The following is an 11,541-nucleotide window of genomic DNA, read 5'->3' on the forward strand; positions in this document are numbered from 1 at the left end:
TCGTAATGTAAATATCTGATATGCAGGATGTATTTTCATTGTTACAAATTGAACATAATTAAAGCATAGTGATTAATCACAAAAACAATATGTACTTATAGATGTGTTTTCCGAGGTCTTAGGCAACCCCCAAAGGAGTCGAGACCCACAGGTTGAGAACCGCTGCACTAGAAGCTCCCTGGTCAATGGCACAGGCCTGGGTTGCGGTCTTATTCCCAGGTGGGAGGCATGCAAGAGGCAGCTGATGAGTGTTTCACTCTCACACCTGTGTTTCTCTGTCTCTCTAAAAAATCACTGCCCTAGATGGTTTAGATCAACGGTCGCCAACTGGTGGTCCACCAGGTCCAAAAGGTTGGTGACGACTGGTCTAGATAGAGCGTTGGCCTGCAGACTGAAGTCCTGGGTTTGATTCCAGTCAAGGGCACATTCCCGGGCTGCTGGCTTCATCCCCAGTAGGGGGGCATGCAGGAGGCAGCCAATCAATGATTCTCTCTCATCATTGATGTTTCTATGTCTTTCCCTCTCCCTTTCTCTCTGAAATCAATAAATTTATATAGGTAGCCCTAACCGGTTTGGCTCAGTGGATAGAGCGTTAGCCTGCGGACTGAAAGGTCCCAGGTTCGATTCCGGTCAAGAGCATGTACCTTGGTTGCGGGCACATCCCCAGTAGGGAGTGTGCAGGAAGCAGCTGATCGTAGTTTCTAACTCTCTATCCTTCTCCCTTCCTATCTGTAAAAAATCAATAAAATATATATATAAAAAAGAGAAACAACAACAAAAAGAGCACAGAATGTATGGTGTTAGGGTAGGGTGCTATCAATTATAAGTATGAATTGTACACTTACTTTTCCCCTTTTTTTCTAATAGAATGCCCAGTGTTTACATGGGGACATTGCACAGTCACAAAGAGAAATTACACTGAAAGGCTTCAGAGAAGGTAGTTTTAAAGTTTTGGTGGCAACCAATGTGGCTGCCCGTGGTTTGGACATTCCTGAGGTTGACTTGGTGATTCAGAGTTCTCCTCCTCAGGTAGGAAATGAGATTGGATTTGGGGAAAAGAACAGTTGTATAAATTGACGGGTTTTTTTGGAAAATTTTGTTTTTGGATATGAAAAATGTTATCAGTTCTTGTCTTAGCCATTTTTGTCACTGTGGTGTTAAATTGACCAGAATCTGATGTTTTTGCAGATTGCTAACTTCATTATTTGGATGTGAAGCATGGATTAATAAAGGGAATTATAAAAAAGTTGCCATATAAAGAGTCCTGGGATGGGGTAGATAAGATTTTATTTTATTTATTTATTTTATTATTAGATAAGGTTTTAAATCTTATCCCCCTTGTCCCAAAATTCTGCATAAAAATTTTTTTGGGATGTTGGAAAAAGTGACAGGATTGAAATATTATTATTGGTAGTAATAGTTTTGTTATTAGCATTATTATTTGGATGTTGGAATGACTATGTAACTTGCTAGATTTTTTAAAAGTATTACCTCTTATTTTTAGGATGTTGAGTCCTACATTCATCGCTCTGGACGCACAGGTAGAGCTGGCCGGACAGGGATTTGCATATGTTTTTATCAACCAAGAGAAAGAGGTCAACTAAGATATGTGGAACAAAAAGCAGTAAGTAGAGTTAATTTATTTCAGGCTTATTATCTGAGTGGTACCTTAGAAAAGAGTTCTTTTTACATTTGTTCTCACAAATAGATCTTTATAACTTATCTCAGTTTAAGCTGCATTCGGATGTGAAGCACGTGGAGAGCTAAATATATATTAGCTGCAAGTCTTTGTTTTAATATACCTTTCATTGTGAAGACAAAAAATCTGACTTTCTCATTTTTCCCTTGAATTTCTCCCTTGATACTAAAATCAGAAGTGCATTATGATTTCAGTACCTCTTAGTGTCAGCATTGTAATGGTGACTGTGACATTGTCTTGGTGTAATTGTTAAGATTGTATTGAGTAATTATGGATTTTTTGTGGTATTTCACAATTTTTTATGATGTGTTTTTATACACTATTTAATATACTTTGTAAAATTAGATAGGGTAATAAGAAAAAGATTCATAGTTGTAAACAGCATCATTTTCCTTTTTTTTGAGTCAGCTTAAGTTTGCAAGTGAAATTCCATGTTTGAAACTAAGGGGCAATTCAGAAAATCTCTTTTCTTTTTCTAGATTTTGTAATTGGCGACTTATTTGAAAAAGCAGATCTTTTGATCTGCTAGGGCTTGGAAATCTCGTCCAAGAAATGGAAATTCAAAAAGCTATATTAATTTAGAAATTAATTGTAAAGACTTCCATTTTTCTTTAATGTAATTCTTTCATTTTCAGGGAATTACTTTTAAACGTGTAGGTGTTCCTTCTACAATGGATTTAGTTAAATCTAAAAGCATGGATGCCATCAGGTATGCTTTCTGACCTTGCTGAATAATTTTTTCTTTTGTGTTAGGCTATTCATCTTTAAGCTCTCCTAGTTCAAAAATCAGAAAATTTAATCACCAGTTTTACCAGCAGATACTTAGTTATATTAAAATACAAAAACGTTGCTCTTTCTTTTCCCATTCATTCTCTTATCTTTAATTTTTTCCCTTTGCCTTGACCAAGAAAATTTGCTATTTTTAAACTATAGGTCCCTGGCTTCCGTTTCTTATGCTGCTGTTGACTTTTTCCGACCATCGGCTCAGAGACTGATAGAAGAGAAAGGGGCAGTGGATGCATTGGCTGCAGCATTAGCCCATATCTCCGGTGCATCGAGTTTTGAACCACGATCTTTGATTACCTCTGATAAGGTAGAAGTCTGTAAGGAAATGTATGTGCTTGAGAAAAGGTTAAAATTGAACCATAGCTATCTATCTGGAAAGAAATACAGGAAATCTTCACTTTGCACAACACTTTGTTAACTGAAACTTGCAAACCAAAACCTGTTCATTTTTTTAAATTGCCATGGAACTATGCAAATCGAGAAATAGTCTGTGAAGTTAACATAGTACCATGCAAATTAAGGATTGCCTGTATATGTGGATGGTGTGTGTGTGAGACATCATCTGATCTGGCCCCCTGCCATGTCCGTATCAGATATCAAAACAAACCACACCAGAATCATTAGTTGCAAGTAGTTCACTTACATTATAATGTAAGTGAGGGGAGTCCCTGGGTGAGGGGACCCATCAGAAAAGAGCTTTCTGATGTCTGGGTGGAGAGGGACAGAGGGAGTTGGTGGGAGAGGGAAACAAGGCCCAGGGGAGGTAACCTGCATGTGACTTACTTGGTGTAGCCTGAGTGGGTACAGCTGGGTCACCTGATGTTTTCCACTTGGCAGGTGTTAATGGTTTAGCCAAATGTCATTTTGCTGATAGTGACTTAATTGTCCAACTCTATACCTCCCTTCCCCTTTACCACAAGTGTCCTTGCTACCTCTTTGGTCTCATCTCTTATCACTCTCCCCTTGCTTGTTTCAGTTAACCTGACCTACTTGCTGTTACTTAAACTTAAACCTACTCCTACACAAGGCCATGGTACTTACTTGCATTGTTTCAAATGTTCTTTCCTTTTTAATAACCTCATGGCTTCCTCCTTCACTTCATTCTGGTCTCTCCTCAAATGTCACCATAGTAGAGAGGTCTTTCTTGATCACCCTAAAATAGCTTGGTTTAACCTCTATTCCCTTGCCCTGCTTTACTTTTCTTTATGGTGCTTATTGCTATCTGACAGGCTGTATATTTTCTTATTTGTTTACTGTCTATCCCATTCCATCAGCCCCCATCCCCCTCCCCATATACCACAATGGAACCTCCATGAGAGGAAGGGCTATTTATAGCTGAATCTCTAGCACCTAGTAGAGTCTCTGGAACACACACAGAAGGCACTGAAATATTTGTTAAATGAATGCCTCCATATATATCAGTGATGGCGAACCTGTGACACGCGTGTCAGAGGTGACATGCGAACTCATTTTTTTGGTTGATTTTTCTTTGTTAAATGGCATTGAAATATATAAAATAAATATCAAAAATATAAATCTTTGTTTTATGGTTGCAAATATCAAAAATTTCTATATGTGACACAGCACTAGAGTTAAGTTAGGGTTTTTCAAAATGCTGACACGCCGAGCTCAAAAGGTTCGCCATCACTGATATATATTCTTCATGTTGATCCTTTTCCTGTACAATGAAATTTTACAGAATAAGTAAGTTGTGCTTATGTACTAGTCCCTACAGAGTTTAAAGAGTTTATAGCCTCTTATTTTTCCACTCCAAGCAAACTTGGACTCTTTCAGAATTGACTTCCTTAATTCTTTACTACCTATCTTTTCTCTGATGCTCTAGTTTAATTATCTCTTAAAGCATGATGGTTAGAATTAAATTTGGTCTTTACAGCAATGCGTAAGAGAATGGTACTTTCAATGATCTGTAAACACTCATTTTCTATTAATAGAGCCTCAAAGAGGTTATTTTTTTAGCAGTTATGTTATATTGTTGGCTCATAAGTTGGCATGTTTAAGTCATGAACTTCATTAAATTAAGACATCATTGCTGCTACTGCTGCTGCTGCTGTTGCTTTTTCCATAAACATAAAGTAACTTTTATTCCTTAAGGGGTTTGTGACCATGACTCTGGAAAGCCCAGAAGAAATACAGGATGTCAGCTGTGCTTGGAAAGAACTTAACAGAAAACTGAGTAGTAATGCTGTGTCCCAAATTACCAGAATGTGCCTCCTAAAAGGAAATATGGTAGGCTTTTCTAGATAACTAAAAAGTTTAATCAACCACTGCAAATGTTTATAAAGACCAGCAGGTTTTGTTCCTTCTTTCTTTTATTGAGGCCTAATAGGATGAATAGTATTGTTTTCTCTGTGTATTAGTTTGTTTTGTTGTAAATTTTTGGGCAGTTATTTAAATAACCCATTACTCTAGAAAACTATGAGTTATTCTTATTTTGACTATCTAATATCCAAGTTATTTAAGTTTCTGCCCATATATACTTACTGTGTGGTGTGTGTTTATTTTCTAAGACTAAGTAACTTACGATTGCAACAGCTACAACTGTTATTTAGGAAATAGACAATATTAATTTTTAAGTGGCCTGCTATTGGTGGTGGTTATTGTATTTTTCAAATATATTTTATTGATTTTTTTACAGAGAGGAAGGGAGAGGGATAGAGAGTTAGAAACATCAATTCAGCTGCCTCCTGCACACTCCCTATTGGGGATGTGCCCATAACCAAGGTACATGCCCTTGACCGGAATCGAATCTGGGACCCTTCAGTCTGCAGGCCAACGCTCTATCCACTGAGCCTCACCAGTTTTATTGGTTGTTGTGGATAATGAAGTGCATTAAATATTTTAATACATTTATGAAATAGCAAAGTTAAAACCATCTGTAATCTTAGTGACTGATTTCTCCTAATGGTTTTGAGAAAATATATTTATTCATCTAATTTTACTACAGAGCTTCATTTTAGTCTAGAATTTATTAACTTGATTGTTTACTAGAAGTAATTATCAGAGTTTAATATTACTTACATTCAAAAAAGATTTGTGGCAAGTGTGAGACAAATACACATTCAGAAAAAAATGTGGAGGGGAGGGAAAATATAACAAGATCCTTAGGCTAAACTAGTTGTTATACTTGAGTATTAAGTTACCTTTCAACTTAACTGGCAATCAAGACCAAGGAGGAAACATCTTGGGTTATGTCATTCTCATTATCTGATAAACACTGCCGCTCTTTAGGAGAGAAACTTTCTGGCACTAAATTAATTAATTTTTGTTAATCCTTACCTGAGGATATTTTCTTCCATTGATTTTCAGAGAGGGTGGAAGGGAAGGAGGGAGGGAAAGGGGGGAGCGAGAACAAGCATCAGTGCAAGAGGGACACATTGATTATCTGCCTCCTACATGTGCCCTCACCAGGGCCGGGGATCGAACTTGCAACCCAGGTAGGTGCCCTTGACCGGGAGTCAAACCTAAGACCCTTTGGTGCTTGGGCTGATGCTCTAACCATTGAGCACACTAACCAGGGCTGGTACTAAATTTTGAAATGACTTTATTAGGTCATTTTATAAAGGACATGGAATAGCATTATGGTGTCTACAAAAGCCTTTCTAGAGAATGCTCTAGACTCTTAGTAGTAGTAGATTTTTATTAGATATTGTGTTTAGTTATTTTTCAGATTTAGAAAATACAATAAGCAGGCATTCTCTGTCATGCATTATTATGTATTAGCTGTTTTAATCCTATAAGCAATCATGGGACACGCCTAATCTTTTTGTTTTATCGAATATAGAGATTGCCAGCAAGTATTAGCATATTAGGGAGAAAATCAACTCATGCATCTAAATAAAATTTTTTCATTTTGTCTTTAGGGTGTTTGCTTTGATGTTCCCACAACTGAGTCAGAAAGGTTACAGGTATTTAAAAATTTTTATCTGTTCAATAGTTGAGTATGTCTCTCTATAAGATAGGGATTGGGGACATAGTAACTATATTTATCATGCCTTAAGTCAATTAACAATTCCTTGCTATAAAATACCCACTCTGTATCGATGGGCTGCCTCCTGCACACCCCCTACTGGGGATAGAGCTTACAACCCAGGTATGTGCCCTGACTGGGAATCGAACTGGTGACCTCTTGGTTCCTGGGTTGTCGCTGTATCATAATTTAAAACATTTCTTATAACTAATTTCAAACATATAAAAAGTTAGAATTGCATAAAAATCCTCATGTACCTATCACACAGCTTCAGCAATTATCAACTCCTGGCCAATTATGTCTCATGCCTACTTCCATCCACTTCCCCACTCTCCTAGAATTTTTAAACAAATTTTATGTATTCTGTCATCTCAACTGCAAATATTTCCATATACTTATATATTAAGGATACTTTAAAAAAACATAATCATAATATCATAATTAAATTCCCAAAATAATAATTCCATGAACCGTCCAATTTGTGTTTAAATTTCCCCTATTGCCTCCTAAATATTTTTTAATATAAGGTCCATAAGGTTCATACATTGTAATTTGATGTTTCTTAAGTCTCTTTTAATCTATAGGTTTCCCTCTTTTATCTTTTTAAAAAATTTCCTTGTATTTTATCTGTTGAAGAAAGAGATTGTCCACTAGATTCTTATAGTGTAGAATTTGTCTATTGCATCACTGTACATATTTATATACGTACATTGAAATGAGGGGATTGTTCTGTTAAGTCTTTAAAAATTCAGAATGTACTGTGAATACATTTCTGTGTCAGCTATACAGTTACTTATTTTAATGGCTCCCTGGCTTTTGGCCATATGGGTGTCCAACTTTTCTAAGTGTCCTATTTTCTGACATTTCAATGATTTCCCATAGTATACTGTTATAAACAATGTTGTTGTAGCTAACTCTTTATACATTGCTATGTTTATCTCTTTAAGATGAATTTTTAAGGATGACTGCTTGGCCAAATGGTTTGCACATTTTTAAGGCTTTGGTTATATATTGCCACCAATGGTGTGTGTGGGTGTTTGTCTACTCACTCTTACCAACAGGTATTTTAATACTAACTTTCCTTGGCAATTTATGATCACAATGAAGAACAGTTAATGTTGCAGAATATGACATTGATGTTCTTATGAGCTGCTGATTTGTGTATGTTGAGTTGTTTATTCTAATATCAAATTGTTTCCACTGGCCACATTTTTCTAGTCCCTAAATGGTGTTTACAAGTTTTTAATCTCCATCATCAGCTTCTTACTTCTTGCTTCGATCAATATACTTGCTGAAAACCATGCACTACTTATTAATGGCCTGTGTGTTCTATGCAGAGAAGTCAGTGTGCTCTTTTAGAATGTATAAATTGAGAGTCTCAAAATGGGCCTGAGGGTTTCTCCTGAGAGTAAAACCTGGGAACTTTAGTGAATGTGCTTTATAAATGAATAAATAAATAAATAAATACATGTGTATATATATGTATGTATGTATGCATTTATTTACAGATTTCAGAAAGGAAGGGAGAGGGAGAGATAGAAACATCAATGATGAGAGAGAATCATTGATCAGCTGCCTCCTGTATGCCCCCTTCTGGGGATTGAGCCACAACATGGGCATGTGTCCTGACCAGGAATCTACACTCAACCACTGAACCACACCAACTAGACATGAATGTACTTTTTAAAAATATATATTTTATTGATTTTTTACAGAGAGGAAGGGATAGAGAGTTAGAAACATCGATGAGAGAGAAACATCAATCAGCTGCCTCCTGCACACCCCCCACAGGGGATGTGCCCACAACCAAGGTACATGCCCTTGACCGGAATCGAACCTGGGACCTTTCACTCCACAGGCCGACGCTCTATCCACTGAGCCAAACCGGTTAGGGCGTGAATGTACTTTTATTTTTTATTTTATTTAATTTTTTTCAAATGTTTTTATTGATTTTTAGACTGAGAGGAAGGAAGAGGGATAGAGGGAAAGAAACATCGATGAGAGATAAATATCATCGATGGGCTGCCTCCTGTACACCCCCTATTGGGGATCGAGCTTGCAACCCAGGCATGTGCCCTGACTGGGAATCGAACTGGTGACCTCTTGGTTCCTGGGTTATCGCTCAACCACTGAGCCACACCAGCCTGGCAAGTGCTTTTGATATGGTTTTTCCCCCTCTGGTTTTTAAGTTTATACCATTCACTTTGACTTTAAAGACCTTTAGCTAATAGATCATTGGCATGAAAAACACAGTGTTCTCTACTCATGTGCTTGCTTATGGTTTCTAATTTGCCTTTATATTAATCCTATAAATTCCCCCAACAGGCAGAGTGGCATGATTCAGACTGGATAATCTCAGTGCCAGCCAAGTTACCGGAAATTGAAGAATATTACGATGGAAACACATCTTCTAATTCCAGACAGAGGGGTGGCTGGTCAAGTGGCCGGTCAGGCCGGTCAGGTCGGTCAGGGGGTCGATCTGGTGGCCGGTCAGGTAGACAGAGTCAACAGGGGAGTCGGTCAGGAAGTCGACAAGATGGTCGAAGACGAAGTGGAAATAGAAATCGGTCAAGAAGCGGGGGCCACAAACGGAGTTTTGACTGAGAATTTGATAGTTAATCTACCAGTGTGAGCTTACCTATTTCTGCCTAATCATGTACATTATCCACCAAAAATTAGGTCATCATAGTTGAGGTATGTGTCTGCTATTTGCAAAGAAGTTGGTCGTATTTTTTTAAGAAATATTTCACAAAAATGGATGTAAACAAATCAACTTACCCAGTTACACCTTTGAATAATAAAACCTTTTATTGTCTCTTTTCATTATGCGTTAAGAATTTAAATTTTTTTTTTCTAAAACTTGGCAGTCAATTTAATCTCACTTAAGGTTACTTGCATTTTACAAAATGTGGTGTTTCTGTATTCAGATTATTCCTTCTATAGGACATATAGTAGAAAATGAGAAATCCCTTTTACATTACAGGGCTATATAAACTGGTGACATGATTAGTTAAGGTGTTGTATTTTAAATTAGGTGTAGTTAATTAAAAGAGTGTACAGAGAGTACACATTCAGTAACGTATACAACATATATTGGTTGGAGTTTCTACCATGTTCCCATCATAATAATCATCACTAGGGATATAGTATTAAACAAGGCATGGTCACTGTCCTCAAGGAACTTACAGTCTAAAGAATGAGATTAGCACCTGAGGCCCAAGATGTAGGTAGGTATGAAGGCTAAGGACCTGGTTGGGGTGTGCCTACCCAGTCTTGTAATTAGGAAGGCTTTTAGAAGAAATGATACTCAAAAGGAAAAGTAAAGCAAAGTATCAGTTGAGGTAGCCAGATAAATGTGTATGGTGGGAAGAAAAGTTTAGAAGGGAGAGGCTGTGCAGGAAGAATAGCATGCAGAAACCCAGAGGCCAAGAACAGCATGGTAAATCTGAGGACCTACGTTAGTTCCGGTTTGTATGTGATGAGCAGAAGACAGGAATGGGAGAGAGAAGGAGTTAATACTTAACAGGGACCAGATTTTAAAAGACTGTGTGCACCCTAGCTGGTTTGGCTCAGTAGATAGAGCATTGGCCTGCAGTCTGAAGGGTCCCTGGTTTGATTCTGGTCAAGGGCACATGCCCAGGTTGTGGGCTCAACCCCCAGTGGGGAACATCCAGGAGGCAGCTGATCAATGATTCTATCTCATCATTGATGTTTCTATCTTAGTATCTGAAATCAATAAAAATATTTTAAAAAACACCAGAGCTCATATTTTTAAAAATGAATAAATAAAAGACTGTGCATTGATAAGGAGTTCAGACATACCCTTGAAGATGGTGGGAACCATTAAAAGATTTTAAGGAAGTTAACATGATGAGATTTGTGTTTTATTTTAATATATTTTATTGATTTTTTTACAGAGAGGAAGGGAGAAGGATAGAGAGTTAGAAACATTGATGAGAGAGAAACATCAGCCAGCCACCTCCTGCACACCTCCTACTGGGGATGTGCCCGCAAACAAGGTACATGCCCTTGACCGGAATCGAACCTGGAATCTTTCAGTCCACAGGCCGATGCTCTATCCACTGAGCCAAACTGGTTAGGGCGAGATTTGTGTTTTTGAAAATTTATTGGCTATCCTGAGGAGATTGGATTGCAGAAGGTCCAGACAGGAGGCCTCTAAAGATACTGTTAGAGCAGTGATTTTTAACCGGTGAGCTGCAGCACACTGGTGTGCTGCAATAAATTTTTAAACACACAATACCTGACTATTCAGTCAGGGGCACTGACCTCTTTTCCCTTAATTGTCAAATTAAAGAATGACAACAGGCCCTGGCCAGTTAGCTCAGTTGATTAGAGCATTGTCCTGATACGCCAAGGTTGTAGGTGTGATCCCCAAGTCAAGAAGCAACCAATGAAGGCATAAATGAGTGGAACAACAAATTGATCTCTCTCTCTCTCTCATCAATAAATTTTTTTTAATGTGAAAAAAGAAACACCAGCCAATACAACAATAGCCCTCAGGTGTGAATGACCTGTCTTGAACCAAAAATACATAGGTCATATACAGTAACAGAGTTGCATCTTATTGGTCATGTCACATAAGGTTGCGTCTGATTGGTTAATTTTTAAAAATATATATATTTTACTGATTTTTTACAGAGAGGAAGGGAGAAGGATAGAGAGCCAGAAACATCGACGAGAGAGAAACATCGATGAGCTGCCTCCTGCACACCCCCTACTGGGGATGTGCCCGCAACCAAGGTACATGCCCTTGACCGGAATTGAACCTGGGTCCCTTCAGTCCGCAGGCTCTATCCACTAAGCCAAACCGGCCAGGGCTGATTGGGTAATTTTTTTTTTTTAAGAGAGAGGAAGGGAGAAAGAAACGTCAATGTGAGAAGCATGGAGTGGTTGCCTCGTGCCCTGACCAGGGATCAAACATGCAACCTGGATATATACCCTGACTGGGAATCAAACCCACCACCTTTCAGTGTACAGGAAAATGCTCTATCCAACTGAGCCACGTCGGTCAGGGCCAAACATTGGTTTTTGTTGTTCCACTTATTTA

The 11,541-nt window shown here is 38.0% G+C and overlaps 1 protein-coding gene across 5 annotated transcripts in view; it reads left to right on the plus strand.

Moving 5' to 3' along the window:
- DDX50 (DEAD-box helicase 50) overlaps positions 1-9,296 on the plus strand; it is a 29,774-nt gene extending 20,478 nt beyond the window's left edge. For 3 of the 5 annotated variants that reach the window (XM_006760919.2, XM_006760920.2, XM_006760921.2), the window contains 7 exons: positions 868-1,029; positions 1,505-1,624; positions 2,335-2,408; positions 2,633-2,792; positions 4,598-4,732; positions 6,367-6,411; positions 8,799-9,296. In XM_006760919.2, coding sequence (XP_006760982.1) covers positions 868-1,029; positions 1,505-1,624; positions 2,335-2,408; positions 2,633-2,792; positions 4,598-4,732; positions 6,367-6,411; positions 8,799-9,077 — 975 coding nt within the window. In that variant the 3' untranslated portion in view covers positions 9,078-9,296. Of the gene's footprint in view, positions 1-867; positions 1,030-1,504; positions 1,625-2,334; positions 2,409-2,632; positions 3,083-4,597; positions 4,733-6,366; positions 6,412-7,420; positions 7,535-8,798 lie in introns of those variants that run through there. The other 2 variants (XR_435521.2, XM_015562126.1) reach the window with 2 other exon arrangements.
- The last annotated feature ends 2,245 nt before the right edge of the window (positions 9,297-11,541 follow it).

This window comes from Myotis davidii, unplaced genomic scaffold (genome assembly GCF_000327345.1).
Source record: "Myotis davidii unplaced genomic scaffold, ASM32734v1 scaffold134, whole genome shotgun sequence".
NCBI classification, from domain to species: domain Eukaryota; kingdom Metazoa; phylum Chordata; class Mammalia; order Chiroptera; family Vespertilionidae; genus Myotis; species Myotis davidii.